The sequence below is a fragment of the Hemitrygon akajei genome, chromosome 16, assembly GCF_048418815.1.
Source record: "Hemitrygon akajei chromosome 16, sHemAka1.3, whole genome shotgun sequence".
In the NCBI taxonomy this organism is placed as follows: domain Eukaryota; kingdom Metazoa; phylum Chordata; class Chondrichthyes; order Myliobatiformes; family Dasyatidae; genus Hemitrygon; species Hemitrygon akajei.
In genome coordinates, this window is record NC_133139.1 from 749,462 (window position 1) to 766,641 (window position 17,180).

General features: G+C 47.3%; 1 protein-coding gene across 3 annotated transcripts in view; it reads left to right on the plus strand.

The window, feature by feature from the left end:
* LOC140739680 (sodium/iodide cotransporter-like) overlaps positions 1-17,180 on the plus strand; it is a 256,000-nt gene that overhangs the window by 122,148 nt on the left and 116,672 nt on the right. For all 3 annotated transcript variants that reach the window (XM_073068058.1, XM_073068059.1, XM_073068060.1), the window contains 2 exons: positions 4,259-4,464; positions 4,872-4,975. In XM_073068058.1, coding sequence (XP_072924159.1) covers positions 4,259-4,464; positions 4,872-4,975 — 310 coding nt within the window. The remainder of the gene's footprint in view (positions 1-4,258; positions 4,465-4,871; positions 4,976-17,180) is intronic.

Sequence of the window (17,180 nt, forward strand, 5' to 3'; positions counted from 1 at the left end):
ACTCCAACACGTTCCCAACCACCAAAGTTAGGCTAACTGGTTTATAATTTCTTTTCTTTTGCCTTCCTACCTTCTTAAAGAGTGGAATTTTCCAGTCCTCTGGGACCATGCCAGAATCAAGTGATTTTTGAAAGATCATAACCAATGCAGCTGTTAGCTTTCCAGCAACCTCTGGGATGTAGTCTATCTGTTCCAGGTGACTTATCCACCTTAAGACCTTTGAGTTTGCTTTACACTTTTTCCTCTGCAATAGCAATGCCACCTACTCCTGCTCCCCGACAATCATGGACCTCTGGCACACTGCTAGTGTCTTCCACAGTGAAGCCTGATTCAAAGTACTTATTAAGTTCATCTGCCATTTCATTGTTCCCCATTACTACCTTACATGCATCACTTTCCAGTGATCGAATATCAACTCTCACCTGCCTTTGACTCTTTTTATATCTGCAGAAAACTTATTGGTTAGTTTGCCATCATATTTCAACTTTTCCCTGTGGAAAAGGTATCTTTTCCCAGGAGTCCTGAGGCTCCTATATCATCTTCCTGATGACAGCAGCAAGTGACCATAGACCATAAAACCATAAGATATAGGAGCAGAAGTAGGCCATTCAGCCCATCGAGTCTGCTCCGCCATTCAATCTTGGGCTGATCCAATTCTTTGAATCATCCCCATTCCACTGCCTTCACCCCATACCCTCTGATGCCCTGACTAATCAAGAACCTATCTATCTACGCCTTAAATACACCCAATGACTTGGCCTCCACAGCTGCTCATGGCAACAAATTCCACAGATTTACCACTCTCTAACTACAGTAATTTCTCTGCATCTCAGTTCTAAATGGATGTCCTTCAATCCTGAAGTCATGCCCTCTTGTCCTAGAATCCCCTACCATGGAAAATAACTTTGGCATTTCTAATCTGTTCAGGGCTTTTAACATTCGAAATGTTTCTATGAGATCTTCATTCATTCTTCTGAACTCCAGGGAATACAGCCAAAGAGCTGTCAGACGTTCCTCACACAGTAACCCTCTCATTCCTGGAATCATTCTCGTAAATCTTCTCTGAACCCTCTCCAATGTCAGTATATCCTTTCTAAAATAAGGAGCCCAAAACTGCACACAATAGTCCAATTGTGGTCTCACGAGTGCCTCACAGAGTCTCAACATCACATCGCTGCTGTTATATTTGATACTTCTAGAAATTAATGCCAACATTTCATTTGCCTTCTTCACAACCGACTCAACCTGGAAGTTAGCCTTTAGGGTATCTTGCACAAGGACTCCCAAGTCCCTTTGTATCTCTGCATTTTGAATTGTCTCCCCATCTAAATAAGTCTGCCCGTTTATTTCTTCCACCAAAGTGCATGACCATACACTTTCCAACATTGTATTTCATTTCCCACTTCTTCGCACATTCCCCTGAAATATCTAAGTCTCTCTGCAGTCTCTCTGTTTCCTCAACAGTACCTGCTTGATGATACCTACCCTGGTATCAACGGCTTCACACACATACTTCCTGTCTCTATTCTACTCAGACAACCTACCTCGCCTCGACCCGTTAACGTTGTATACCCATTGAGCCAAAGCCTTCCTACTCTGTCTCCCTCTACTCTGTTGCCCGCTCCTCTGACACCCGTTCTATAAGGCTATCTCCTTTTAAACTCTTCTCACTGTTCTCACTGGCTGACGCCCATGTGCTTGTGCAGTCGTGCCCTGATCAAACCGCTAAAGAAATAACCTTACGCTCTCTTAACACCTCCGGATCATTGCACAACACCCGATCCAGCGCAGCCGATCCCTTAGTGGGCTCAGCAACAAGCTGGTTTGAAAAGCCATCCATTTTACAAATTCTCTGTCTTGAGGTCCAGTACTGACCTGGTTTTCCAAATCCACTTTCATGTTAAAATCCCCAATGATTATCATGACATGGCCCTTCTGACACGCCTTTTCTATCTCCTGCTATAATTTGTAATCCACATCCCGGCTGCTGTTTGGAGGCCTGTATACAACTGCCATTAGGGTCCTTTTACCCTTGCCATTTCTTAATTCAACCCATAGAGGCTCTACACCTTCCAATCCTATGTCATCTTTCCAATGATTTAATATTATTTCTTATACACAGGGCAACACCACCATCTGCCTACTTACCTATCTTTCCGATACACCGTACGTCCTTGGATGTTAGGCTCCCAGTAGCAGCCATCCTTCAGCCAAGGGTCAGAGATGGCCACAAAGTCATACTTGCCAATCTGTACCTGAATATCAAAATTGTCCATTTTATTTCTTATGCTGCGTGCATTCAAATATAACATTTTCAGTCTGGTATTTGTTGCTTTCTGTTTTAACTGCACCACGCTTCTATTGCCCTGTAACTCATGCCACTGGCTGTGATTAAACCTCATCTTCTACCTGTTCTTTCTATAATCTGTGTTGCACGCTATCTTTGATTTATTTCTGTTTTCCCCTTCCTCAACCCTGTCACTCTGGTTTCCATGCCCCTGCCAAATTAGTTTAAACCCTCCCAAACAGCTGTATTAAATGCGCCCGCTAACGTATTGGACCCCTTTGGATTCAGGTGTAACCCATCCTTTTTGTACAGGTCGTACCTCCCCAGAAGAGGCCCCACTGATCCAGGAATCTGAAGCCCTGCCCCCTACACCAGTCTCTCAGCCACACATTAATATGCCTGATCATGCTATTCTTGCACTCACTGGCATGGTGCACAGGCAGCAATCCTGAGATTACTACCCTGGAGGTCCTGCTTTTCAGCTTCCTACCTAGTTCCCTGAATTCTCTCTTCAGTACGTCCTCCCTTTTCTACCCATGTCATTGCTACCAATGTGTACCCAGACTTCTGGCTGTTCATCCTCTCCCTTCAGAATACTCTGCACTCGATCCGAGGCATCCCGTACCCTGGCCCCTGTCATCTGGGAGGCAACATACCATGCAGGTATCTCTATCAGGCTGACAGAATCTCCTGTCTGTTCCCCTCACTATGGAATTCCCTATGTCTATTGCATTTCCCATCTTTCTCTTTCCCTTCTGCATCACAGAACCAGGCTCAGTGCCAGAGACCCGATTGTTATGTCAACCCTGCACCCGCATCCAAAATGAGATGATGATTACTGAATGGGGTGGCTACAGGGGTGCTCTCTACTATCTAAGCTCTTCCCTTCGCTTCCCTGATCGTCACCCACTTATCTAACTGCTGCAACCTCGGGGTGACTAACTCACTGTAGCTTCTCTCTATCTCCTGTTCACTCAGGAGAGTGAAGAGGAGAGTATAACCTGGGTGGTGGGCATCCCTGATGACTGATGCTGCTTTCCTGCAACAATGCTCTGTGTTGATGTACACAGTGGTGGAGAGGGCTTTACCCCTGATGGACTGGGCCATGTTCACTACTTTATGCAGGATTTTCTGTTCAAGGACGTTGGTGTTTCCATACCAGGCTGCGATCACCCAGTCAACGTACTCTCCACTCTACATCTATAGAAGTTTGTCACAGTTTTAGATGTCATGCTGAATCTTCATAAACTATGGAAGAAGAGGCACTGCCATGCTTTCTTCATAATTGCACTTATGTGTTAGATATAGGACAGGTCCTCTGAAATGATTACACCAAGGAATTTAAAGTTGCTGACCTTCTCCACCTCTGATCCTCAATGAGGATTGGCTCATGGACATCTGGCTTCCTTTTCCTGAAGCTCTTTGGTCTTGCTGATACTGTATTGAGTAAGAGGTTGTTATGATTTTCAATCTGCTTCCTATATGCTGATTCGTCACCACTTTTAATCCAGCCTATAACAGTGGTGTCATCAACAAACTTGAATATGGCATGGCAGCTATGCTTAGCCACACAGGACATTTATCGCCCATTCCTATCCCTTACTCAAACAGGTCTCTGTTCTGGCTACAACACCATGGTTCCACTTACAGATCCAGCTGATCCATACTCTGAGTTCATCACCCTTGCCTCTTACTCTAGCATTAAAATACACACTTCAACCCATCTATCCCATTGTGTCTATTACTTTGTTCCTGCATGTTCTTAACATCTGGCTTTCTCCACTTGCTGAACTGCTACCCTTGATCCCATCCCCCGAGCTTGTTTAAAACCTCCTGAGTAGCACCAGAGAAAACTCCCTGCCAGGATATTGGTTCCCTTCCATCTGATGCAATGCCTTTTAGCTACTATTACTGACACCTCTTGTTCTGTTAAGCAGCATTGACCTCCCCATTCTACTCTCCTTTTTGCAGGGTGCATATTCAGGCCTGGCAGCTGGATTTGCAATATCCTTGTGGGTTTCCATTGGGGGTATTCTATACCCACCCAGCCCTGGAATTATGGGTGTCCTACCACTCAACACAAACAGCTGCAATGCTTCCTACAGGTACAACACAACCCTCAATGGCAGTGTGTGGATCATTGGCAGAGGAGGAGAGAGTTCAGGGCTAATGGAGAGGTGAGACTAATCTTTGATATCCTGGCATATCTTTGTTGTCACCTCCATCTCTGAAGTTATGTGCAATGGTCAATTTTTTCCATGTCAGACTGCTTAACCAGAGGAGGTCTGCTGTTGGGAATAATCAGTGAAAACTCAAAATGACACCTAGATTGAGAGAAGAGAGAGTGGTCTCATCTGTATTGATAAGTGGAAAAAGGTATAGCTGGGTCAGAGAGGGAATAACACCTGGAATCAAAATGGATAAGAGATCTCCATAGTGGAGGAATAATTGGTGGAACAAGTGGGTATGATGGGGGCAGTGAACTGGGATAAGCCAGAAACAACTACAAGATGAAGGTGACTACACATCTGAGAGGTTTGTAACGTGAATCCAATGCAAATTACTCATGTCATTTCTGTTGCAGAGCCCCTGTAGTTCAGCATTTCTATGCCTTATCTTACCTTTATTATGGAATCCTGGGAACAACAGTAACTGTAATTATTGGAATCGGAGTCAGTTATTTAACAGGTAAATCAGACAATTTTACACAAAATCCTGAAACCGTATTCTGTAAGGATAGTCCTGCAATCTTTAACTATTTAAAAAAATTAAAAACAGATGTAACAATTCACACAGAATACTGAGGAAAGAACTAATGGAGAGGATGGTGTTGGAAATTGAAAGAGATCCACTGAAAAACAATAGGAAACTATATAGAGACATTCATGAAACAACTAAGGAGGTAGAGAGATAGACTTAGATCAGGACTTCCCAAAGCTTTATTACACTATAGACCAATGCTGTTTAGCAAGGAGTCTGCGGATCCACAGGCTGGGAACATTTGGCTTAGATCAAAGAATTTTAGTGCAAGCAATGGAATTCACAACAGGACTGTTGTGCTAATTTTCAGAGGGGACAATTGGGATGGATGTCATGGGTTCCGCTAGGGGAGTTTAGGATGTGTGTGATGGCTTCAGTGGAGGAGAATAGAACTGGTGTGATGGTTTCAGTGGTGTGTTTGGGACTGCTGTGATGAGGTTCAGTGGGGAAGAATGGGACTGATGTGATGGTTTCAGTGGGGGAGAATGGGACTGGTGTGATGGTTTCATTGGGGGAGAATGGGACTGGTGTGATGGTTTCAATGGGGTGTTTGGTACTGATGTGATGAGTTTCAGTGAGGGAAAATGGGACTGGTGTGATGGTTTCATTGGGGGAGAGTGGGACTGGTGTGATGGTTTCAGTGGGGTGTTTGGTACTGGTGTGATGAGTTTCAGTCAGGTATTTGGGACTGGTGTGATGAGTTTCAGTGGGATGTTTGAAACTGGTGTGATGGTTTCATTGGGGGAGAATGGGACTGGTGTGATGGTTTCAGTGGGGTGTTTGGTACTGGTGTGATGAGTTTCAGTCAGGTATTTGGGACTGGTGTGATGAGTTTCAGTGGGGTGTTTGAGACTGGTATGATGGTTTCAGTGCAGGACTTTGGGACTGGTGTGAAGAGTTTCAGTGGGGGAGAATGGGACTGGTGTGAAGGTTTCATTGGGGGAGAGTGGGACTGGTGTGATGGTTTCAGTGGGGTGTTTGGTACTGGTGTGATGAGTTTCAGTCAGGTATTTGGGACTGGTGTGATGAGTTTCAGTGGGGTGTTTGAGACTGGTGTGATGGTTTCATTGGGGGAGAGTGGGACTGGTGTGATGGTTTCAGTGGGGTGTTTGGTACTGGTGTGATGAGTTTCAGTCAGGTATTTGGGACTGGTGTGATGAGTTTCAGTGGGGTGTTTGAGACTGGTGTGATGGTTTCATTGGGGGAGAATGGGACTGGTGTGATGGTTTCAGTGGGGTGTTTGGCACTGGTGTGATGAGTTTCAGTCAGGTATTTGGGACTGGTGTGATGAGTTTCAGTGGGGTGTTTGAGACTGGTATGATGGTTTCAGTGCAGGACTTTGGGACTGGTGTGATGAGTTTCAGTGGGGGAGAATGGGACTGGTGTGATGGTTTCATTGGGGGAGAATGGGACTGGTGTGATGGTTTCAATGGGGTGTTTGGTACTGATGTGATGAGTTTCAGTGGGGGAAAATGGGACTGGTGTGATGGTTTCATTGGGGGAGAGTGGGACTGGTGTGATGGTTTTAGTGGGGTGTTTGGTACTGGTGTGATGAGTTTCAGTCAGATATTTGGGACTGGTGTGATGAGTTTCAGTGGGATGTTTGAGACTGGTGTGATGGTTTCATTGGGGGAGAATGGGACTGGTGTGATGGTTTCAGTGGGGTGTTTGGTACTGGTGTGATGAGTTTCAGTCAGGTATTTGGGACTGGTGTGATGAGTTTCAGTGGGATGTTTGAGACTGGTGTGATGGTTTCATTGGGGGAGAATGGGACTGGTGTGATGGTTTCAGTGGGGTGTTTGGTACTGGTGTGATGAGTTTCAGTCAGGTATTTGGGACTGGTGTGATGGTTTCAGTGCAGGACTTTGGGACTGGTGTGATGAGTTTCAGTGTGATGTTTGAAACTGGTGTGATGGTTTCATTGGGGGAGAATGGGAATGGTGTGATGGTTTCAGTGCAGGACTTTGGGACTGGTGTGATGAGTTTCAGTGGGGGAGAATGGGACTGGTGTGATGGTTTCATTGGGGGAGAGTGGGACTGGTGTGATGGTTTTAGTGGGGTGTTTGGTACTGGTGTGATGAGTTTCAGTCAGGTATTTGGGACTGGTGTGATGAGTTTCAGTGGGATGTTTGAGACTGGTGTGATGGTTTCATTGGGGGAGAATGGGACTGGTGTGATGGTTTCAGTGGGGTGTTTGGTACTGGTGTGATGAGTTTCAGTCAGGTATTTGGGACTGGTGTGATGAGTTTCAGTGGGGTGTTTGAGACTGGTATGATGGTTTCAGTGCAGGACTTTGGGACTGGTGTGATGAGTTTCAGTGGGGGAGAATGGGACTGGTGTGATGGTTTCATTGGGGGAGAATGGGACTGGTGTGATGGTTTCAATGGGGTGTTTGGTACTGATGTGATGAGTTTCAGTAGGGGAAAATGGGACTGGTGTGATGGTTTCATTGGGGGAGAGTGGGACTGGTGTGATGGTTTTAGTGGGGTGTTGGGTACTGGTGTGATGAGTTTCAGTCAGATATTTGGGACTGGTGTGATGAGTTTCAGTGGGATGTTTGAGACTGGTGTGATGGTTTCATTGGGGGAGAATGGGACTGGTGTGATGGTTTCAGTGGGGTGTTTGGTACTGGTGTGATGAGTTTCAGTCAGGTATTTGGGACTGGTGTGATGAGTTTCAGTGGGATGTTTGAGACTGGTGTGATGGTTTCATTGGGGGAGAATGGGACTGGTGTGATGGGTTCAATGGGGTGTTTGGTACTGATGTGATGAGTTTCAGTGGGGGAAATGGGACTGGTGTGATGGTTTCATTGGGGGAGAGTGGGACTGGTGTGATGGTTTCAGTGGGGTGTTTGGTACTGGTGTGATGAGTTTCAGTCAGGTATTTGGGACTGGTGTGATGTGTTTCAGTGGGATGTTTGAGACTGGTGTGATGGTTTCATTGGGGGAGAATGGGACTGGTGTGATGGTTTCAGTGGGGTGTTTGGTACTGGTGTGATGAGTTTCAGTCAGGTATTTGGGACTGGTGTGATGAGTTTCAGTGGGATGTTTGAGACTGGTATGATGGTTTCAGTGCAGGACTTTGGGAATGGTGTGATGAGTTTCAGTGGGGGAGAATGGGACTGGTGTGATGGTTTCATTGGGGGAGAATGGGACTTGTGTGATGGTTTCAATGGGGTGTTTGGTACTGATGTGATGAGTTTCAGTGGGGGAAAATGGGACTGGTGTGATGGTTTCATTGGGGGAGAGAGGGACTGGTGTGATCGTTTCAGTGGGGTGTTTGGTACTGGTGTGATGAGTTTCAGTCAGGTATTTAGGACTGGTGTGATGAGTTTCAGTGGGGTGTTTGAGACTGGTATGATGGTTTCAGTGCAGGACTTTGGGACTGGTGTGATGAGTTTCAGTGGAGGAGAATGGGACTGGTGTGATGGTTTTAGTGGGGAGTTTGGGACTGGTATGATGAGTTTCAGTGGGGGAGAATGGGATTGGTGTGATGGTTTCAGTGGGGGAGAGTGGGACTGTTGTGACGGTTTTAATCTGGTGTTTGAGACTCATGATGAGTTTCAGAGGGGAGTTTAGGACTGGTGTGATGAGCTTCAGTGGGGGAGAATGGGACTGGTATGATGAGTTTCAGTGGGGAGTTTGGGATGGTGTGATGACTTTCAGTGGGGGAGAATGGGACTGGTATGATGAGTTTCAGTGGGGAGTTTGGGATGGAGTGATGAGTTTCAGTGGGGAGTTTAGGACTGGTATGATGAGTTTCAGTGGGGGAGAATGGGACTGGTATGATGAGTTTCAGTGGGGAGTTTGGGATGGTGTGATGAGTTTCAGTGGGGGAGAATGGGACTGGTATGATGAGTTTCAGTGGGGGAGAATGGGACTGGTATGATGAGTTTCAGTGGGGAGTTTGGGATAGTGTGATGGTCTTCATGGGGTGTTTGGAACTAGTGTGATGAATTTCAGTTGGGGAGTTTGGGACTGTTTTGATGGTTTCATTGGAGGAGAATGGAACTACCACGATGGTTTCAGTGGGGTGTTTGAGACGGATGTGATGGTTTCAGTGGGGGAGAATGGAACTGGTGTGATTGTTTCATTGGGGGAGAATGGGACTGGTGTGATGGTTTCAATGGGGTGTTTGGTACTGATGTGATGAGTTTCAGTGGGGGAAAATGGGACTGGTGTGATGGTTTCATTGGGGGAGAGTGGGACTGGTGTGATGGTTTCAGTGGGGTGTTTGGTACTGGTGTGATGAGTTTCAGTCAGGTATTTGGGACTGGTGTGATGAGTTTCAGTGGGATGTTTGAGACTGGTGTGATGGTTTCATTGGGGGAGAATGGGACTGGTGTGATGGTTTCAGTGGGGTGTTTGGTACTGGTGTGATGAGTTTCAGTCAGGTATTTGGGACTGGTGTGATGAGTTTCAGTGGGGGAGAATGGGACTGGTGTGATGGTTTCACTGGGGGAGAATGGGACTGGTGTGATGGTTTCAATGGGGTGTTTGGTACTGATGTGATGAGTTTCAGTGGGGGAAAATGGGACTGGTGTGATGGTTTCATTGGGGGAGAATGGGACTGGTGTGATGGTTTCAGTGGGGTGTTTGGTACTGGTGTGATGAGTTTCAGTCAGGTATTTGGGACTGGTGTGATGAGTTTCAGTGGGGTGTTTGAGACTGGTATGATGGTTTCAGTGCAGGACTTTGGGACTAGTGTGATGAGTTTCAGTGGGGGAGAATGGGACTGGTGTGATGGTTTCATTGGGGGAGAACGGGACTGGTGTGATGGTTTCAATGGGGTGTTTGGTACTGATGTGATGAGTTTCAGTGGGGGAAATGGGACTGGTGTGATGGTTTCATTGGGGGAGAGTGGGACTGGTGTGATGGTTTCAGTGGGGTGTTTGGTACTGGTGTGATGAGTTTCAGTCAGGTATTTGGGACTGGTGTGATGAGTTTCAGTGGGGTGTTTGAGACTGGTGTGATGGTTTCATTGGGGGAGAATGGGACTGGTATGATGAGTTACAGTGGGGAGTTTGGGATGGTGTGATGAATTTCAGTGGGGGAGAATGGGACTGGTATGATGAGTTTCAGTGGTGAGTTTGGGTCTGGTGTGATGATCTTCATGGGGTGTTTGGAACTAGTGTGATGAATTTCAGTTGGGGAGTATGGGACTGTTGTGATGGTTTCATTGGAGGAGAATGGAACTGCCACGATGGTTTCAGTGGGGTGTTTGTGACGGATCTGATGGTTTCAGTCGGGGAGAATGGAACTGGTGTGATTGTTTCAGTGGGGGAGAATGGGAGTGGTGTGATGGTTTCATTGGGGGAGAATGGGACTGGTGTGATGGTTTCAATGGGGTGTTTGGTACTGATGTGATGAGTTTCAGTGGGGGAAAATGGGACTGGTGTGATGGTTTCATTGGGGGAGAGTTGGAGTGGTGTGATGGTTTTAGTGGGGTGTTTGGTACTGGTGTGATGAGTTTCAGTCAGATATTTGGGACTGGTGTGATGAGTTTCAGTGGGATGTTTGAGACTGGTGTGATGGTTTCATTGGGGGAGAATGGGACTGGTGTGATGGTTTCAGTGGGGTGTTTGGTACTGGTGTGATGAGTTTCAGTCAGGTATTTGGGACTGGTGTGATGAGTTTCAGTGGGATGTTTGAGACTGGTGTGATGGTTTCATTGGGGGAGAATGGGACTGGTGTGATGGTTTCAGTGGGGTGTTTGGTACTGGTGTGATGAGTTTCAGTCAGGTATTTGGGACTGGTGTGATGAGTTTCAGTGGGGTGTTTGAGACTGGTATGATGGTTTCAGTGCAGGACTTTGGGACTGGTGTGATGAGTTTCAGTGGGGGAGAATGGGACTGGTGTGATGGTTTCATTGGGGGAGAATGGGACTGGTGTGATGGTTTCATTGGGGGAGAATGGGACTGGTGTGATGGTTTCAATGGGGTGTTTGGTACTGATGTGATGAGTTTCAGTGGGGGAAAATGGGACTGGTGTGATGGTTCCATTGGGGGAGAGTGGGACTGGTGTGATGGTTTCAGTGGGGTGTTTGGTACTGGTGTGATGAGTTTCAGTCAGATATTTGGGACTGGTGTGATGAGTTTCAGTGGGATGTTTGAGACTGGTGTGATGGTTTCATTGGGGGAGAATGGGACTGGTGTGATGGTTTCAGTGGGGTGTTTGGTACTGGTGTGATGAGTTTCAGTGGGATGTTTGAGACTGGTGTGATGGTTTCATTGGGGGAGAATGGGACTGGTGTGATGGTTTCAGTGGGGTGTTTGGTACTGGTGTGATGAGTTTCAGTCAGGTATTTGGGACTGGTGTGATGAGTTTCAGTGGGGTGTTTGAGACTGGTATGATGGTTTCAGTGCAGGACTTTGGGACTGGTGTGATGAGTTTCAGTGGGGGAGAATGGGACTGGTGTGATGGTTTCATTGGGGGAGAATGGGACTGGTGTGATGGTTTCAATGGGGTGTTTGGTACTGATGTGATGAGTTTCAGTGGGGGAAATGGGACTGGTGTGATGGTTTCATTGGAGGAGAGTGGGACTGGTGTGATGGTTTCAGTGGGGTGTTTGGTACTGGTGTGATGAGTTTCAGTCAGGTATTTGGGACTGGTGTGATGAGTTTCAGTGGGATGTTTGAGACTGGTGTGATGGTTTCATTGGGGGAGAATGGGACTGGTGTGATTGTTTCAGTGGGGTGTTTGGTACTGGTGTGATGAGTTTCAGTCAGGTATTTGGGACTGGTGTGATGAGTTTCAGTGGGGTGTTTGAGACTGGTATGATGGTTTCAGTGCAGGACTTTGGGACTGGTGTGATGAGTTTCAGTGGGGTGTTTGAGACTGGTATGATGGTTTCAGTGCAGGACTTTGGGACTGGTGTGATGAGTTTCAGTGGGGGAGAATGGGACTGGTGTGATGGTTTCACTGGGGGAGAATGGGACTGGTGTGATGGTTTCAATGGGGTGTTTGGTACTGATGTGATGAGTTTCAGTGGGGGAAAATGGGACTGGTATGATGGTTTCATTGGGGGAGAATGGGACTGGTGTGATGGTTTCAGTGGGGTGTTTGGTACTGGTGTGATGAGTTTCAGTCAGGTATTTGGGACTGGTGTGATGAGTTTCAGTGGGATGTTTGAGACTGGTGTGATGGTTTCATTGGGGGAGAATGGGACTGGTGTGATGGTTTCAGTGGGGTGTTTGGTACTGGTGTGATGAGTTTCAGTCAGGTATTTGGGACTGGTGTGATGAGTTTCAGTGGGATGTTTGAGACTGGTATGATGGTTTCAGTGCAGGACTTTGGGAATGGTGTGATGAGTTTCAGTGGGGGAGAATGGGACTGGTGTGATGGTTTCATTGGGGGAGAATGGGACTTGTGTGATGGTTTCAATGGGGTGTTTGGTACTGATGTGATGAGTTTCAGTGGGGGAAAATGGGACTGGTGTGATGGTTTCATTGGGGGAGAGAGGGACTGGTGTGATCGTTTCAGTGGGGTGTTTGGTACTGGTGTGATGAGTTTCAGTCAGGTATTTAGGACTGGTGTGATGAGTTTCAGTGGGGTGTTTGAGACTGGTATGATGGTTTCAGTGCAGGACTTTGGGACTGGTGTGATGAGTTTCAGTGGAGGAGAATGGGACTGGTGTGATGGTTTTAGTGGGGAGTTTGGGACTGGTATGATGAGTTTCAGTGGGGGAGAATGGGATTGGTGTGATGGTTTCAGTGGGGGAGAGTGGGACTGTTGTGACGGTTTTAATCTGGTGTTTGAGACTCATGATGAGTTTCAGAGGGGAGTTTAGGACTGGTGTGATGAGCTTCAGTGGGGGAGAATGGGACTGGTATGATGAGTTTCAGTGGGGAGTTTGGGATGGTGTGATGACTTTCAGTGGGGGAGAATGGGACTGGTATGATGAGTTTCAGTGGGGAGTTTGGGATGGAGTGATGAGTTTCAGTGGGGAGTTTAGGACTGGTATGATGAGTTTCAGTGGGGGAGAATGGGACTGGTATGATGAGTTTCAGTGGGGAGTTTGGGATGGTGTGATGAGTTTCAGTGGGGGAGAATGGGACTGGTATGATGAGTTTCAGTGGGGGAGAATGGGACTGGTATGATGAGTTTCAGTGGGGAGTTTGGGATAGTGTGATGGTCTTCATGGGGTGTTTGGAACTAGTGTGATGAATTTCAGTTGGGGAGTTTGGGACTGTTTTGATGGTTTCATTGGAGGAGAATGGAACTACCACGATGGTTTCAGTGGGGTGTTTGAGACGGATGTGATGGTTTCAGTGGGGGAGAATGGAACTGGTGTGATTGTTTCATTGGGGGAGAATGGGACTGGTGTGATGGTTTCAATGGGGTGTTTGGTACTGATGTGATGAGTTTCAGTGGGGGAAAATGGGACTGGTGTGATGGTTTCATTGGGGGAGAGTGGGACTGGTGTGATGGTTTCAGTGGGGTGTTTGGTACTGGTGTGATGAGTTTCAGTCAGGTATTTGGGACTGGTGTGATGAGTTTCAGTGGGATGTTTGAGACTGGTGTGATGGTTTCATTGGGGGAGAATGGGACTGGTGTGATGGTTTCAGTGGGGTGTTTGGTACTGGTGTGATGAGTTTCAGTCAGGTATTTGGGACTGGTGTGATGAGTTTCAGTGGGGGAGAATGGGACTGGTGTGATGGTTTCACTGGGGGAGAATGGGACTGGTGTGATGGTTTCAATGGGGTGTTTGGTACTGATGTGATGAGTTTCAGTGGGGGAAAATGGGACTGGTGTGATGGTTTCATTGGGGGAGAATGGGACTGGTGTGATGGTTTCAGTGGGGTGTTTGGTACTGGTGTGATGAGTTTCAGTCAGGTATTTGGGACTGGTGTGATGAGTTTCAGTGGGGTGTTTGAGACTGGTATGATGGTTTCAGTGCAGGACTTTGGGACTAGTGTGATGAGTTTCAGTGGGGGAGAATGGGACTGGTGTGATGGTTTCATTGGGGGAGAACGGGACTGGTGTGATGGTTTCAATGGGGTGTTTGGTACTGATGTGATGAGTTTCAGTGGGGGAAATGGGACTGGTGTGATGGTTTCATTGGGGGAGAGTGGGACTGGTGTGATGGTTTCAGTGGGGTGTTTGGTACTGGTGTGATGAGTTTCAGTCAGGTATTTGGGACTGGTGTGATGAGTTTCAGTGGGGTGTTTGAGACTGGTGTGATGGTTTCATTGGGGGAGAATGGGACTGGTATGATGAGTTACAGTGGGGAGTTTGGGATGGTGTGATGAATTTCAGTGGGGGAGAATGGGACTGGTATGATGAGTTTCAGTGGTGAGTTTGGGTCTGGTGTGATGATCTTCATGGGGTGTTTGGAACTAGTGTGATGAATTTCAGTTGGGGAGTATGGGACTGTTGTGATGGTTTCATTGGAGGAGAATGGAACTGCCACGATGGTTTCAGTGGGGTGTTTGTGACGGATCTGATGGTTTCAGTCGGGGAGAATGGAACTGGTGTGATTGTTTCAGTGGGGGAGAATGGGAGTGGTGTGATGGTTTCATTGGGGGAGAATGGGACTGGTGTGATGGTTTCAATGGGGTGTTTGGTACTGATGTGATGAGTTTCAGTGGGGGAAAATGGGACTGGTGTGATGGTTTCATTGGGGGAGAGTTGGAGTGGTGTGATGGTTTTAGTGGGGTGTTTGGTACTGGTGTGATGAGTTTCAGTCAGATATTTGGGACTGGTGTGATGAGTTTCAGTGGGATGTTTGAGACTGGTGTGATGGTTTCATTGGGGGAGAATGGGACTGGTGTGATGGTTTCAGTGGGGTGTTTGGTACTGGTGTGATGAGTTTCAGTCAGGTATTTGGGACTGGTGTGATGAGTTTCAGTGGGATGTTTGAGACTGGTGTGATGGTTTCATTGGGGGAGAATGGGACTGGTGTGATGGTTTCAGTGGGGTGTTTGGTACTGGTGTGATGAGTTTCAGTCAGGTATTTGGGACTGGTGTGATGAGTTTCAGTGGGGTGTTTGAGACTGGTATGATGGTTTCAGTGCAGGACTTTGGGACTGGTGTGATGAGTTTCAGTGGGGGAGAATGGGACTGGTGTGATGGTTTCATTGGGGGAGAATGGGACTGGTGTGATGGTTTCATTGGGGGAGAATGGGACTGGTGTGATGGTTTCAATGGGGTGTTTGGTACTGATGTGATGAGTTTCAGTGGGGGAAAATGGGACTGGTGTGATGGTTCCATTGGGGGAGAGTGGGACTGGTGTGATGGTTTCAGTGGGGTGTTTGGTACTGGTGTGATGAGTTTCAGTCAGATATTTGGGACTGGTGTGATGAGTTTCAGTGGGATGTTTGAGACTGGTGTGATGGTTTCATTGGGGGAGAATGGGACTGGTGTGATGGTTTCAGTGGGGTGTTTGGTACTGGTGTGATGAGTTTCAGTGGGATGTTTGAGACTGGTGTGATGGTTTCATTGGGGGAGAATGGGACTGGTGTGATGGTTTCAGTGGGGTGTTTGGTACTGGTGTGATGAGTTTCAGTCAGGTATTTGGGACTGGTGTGATGAGTTTCAGTGGGGTGTTTGAGACTGGTATGATGGTTTCAGTGCAGGACTTTGGGACTGGTGTGATGAGTTTCAGTGGGGGAGAATGGGACTGGTGTGATGGTTTCATTGGGGGAGAATGGGACTGGTGTGATGGTTTCAATGGGGTGTTTGGTACTGATGTGATGAGTTTCAGTGGGGGAAATGGGACTGGTGTGATGGTTTCATTGGAGGAGAGTGGGACTGGTGTGATGGTTTCAGTGGGGTGTTTGGTACAGGTGTGATGAGTTTCAGTCAGGTATTTGGGACTGGTGTGATGAGTTTCAGTGGGATGTTTGAGACTGGTGTGATGGTTTCATTGGGGGAGAATGGGACTGGTGTGATTGTTTCAGTGGGGTGTTTGGTACTGGTGTGATGAGTTTCAGTCAGGTATTTGGGACTGGTGTGATGAGTTTCAGTGGGGTGTTTGAGACTGGTATGATGGTTTCAGTGCAGGACTTTGGGACTGGTGTGATGAGTTTCAGTGGGGTGTTTGAGACTGGTATGATGGTTTCAGTGCAGGACTTTGGGACTGGTGTGATGAGTTTCAGTGGGGGAGAATGGGACTGGTGTGATGGTTTCACTGGGGGAGAATGGGACTGGTGTGATGGTTTCAATGGGGTGTTTGGTACTGATGTGATGAGTTTCAGTGGGGGAAAATGGGACTGGTATGATGGTTTCATTGGGGGAGAATGGGACTGGTGTGATGGTTTCAGTGGGGTGTTTGGTACTGGTGTGATGAGTTTCAGTCAGGTATTTGGGACTGGTGTGATGAGTTTCAGTGGGGTGTTTGAGACTGGTATGATGGTTTCAGTGCAGGACTTTGGGACTGGTGTGATGAGTTTCAGTGGGGGAGAATGGGACTGGTGTGATGGTTTCATTGGGGGAGAACGGGACTGGTGTGATGGTTTCAATGGGGTGTTTGGTACTGATGTGATGAGTTTCAGTGGGGGAAATGGGACTGGTGTGATGGTTTCATTGGGGGAGAGTGGGACTGGTGTGATGGTTTCAGTGGGGTGTTTGGTACTGGTGTGGTGAGTTTCAGTCAGGTATTTGGGACTGGTGTGATGAGTTTCAGTGGGGTGTTTGAGACTGGTGTGATGGTTTCATTGGGGGAGAATGGGACTGGTATGATGAGTTACAGTGCGGAGTTTGGGATGGTGTGATGAGTTTCAGTGGGGGAGAATGGGACTGGTATGATGAGTTTCAGTGGTGAGTTTGGGTCTGGTGTGATGATCTTCATGGGGTGTTTGGAACTAGTGTGATGAATTTCAGTTGGGGAGTTTGGGACTGTTGTGATGGTTTCATTGGAGGAGAATGGAACTGCCACGATGGTTTCAGTGGGGTGTTTGTGACGGATGTGATGGTTTCAGTCGGGGAGAATGGAACTGGTGTGATTGTTTCAGTGGGGGAGAATGGGAGTGTTGTGATGGTTTCATTGGGGGAGAATGGGACTGGTGTGATGGTTTCAATGGGGTGTTTGGTACTGATGTGATGAGTTTCAGTGGGGGAAAATGGGACTGGTGTGATGGTTTCATTGGGGGAGAGTGGGACTGGTGTGATGGTTTTAGTGGGGTGTTTGGTAC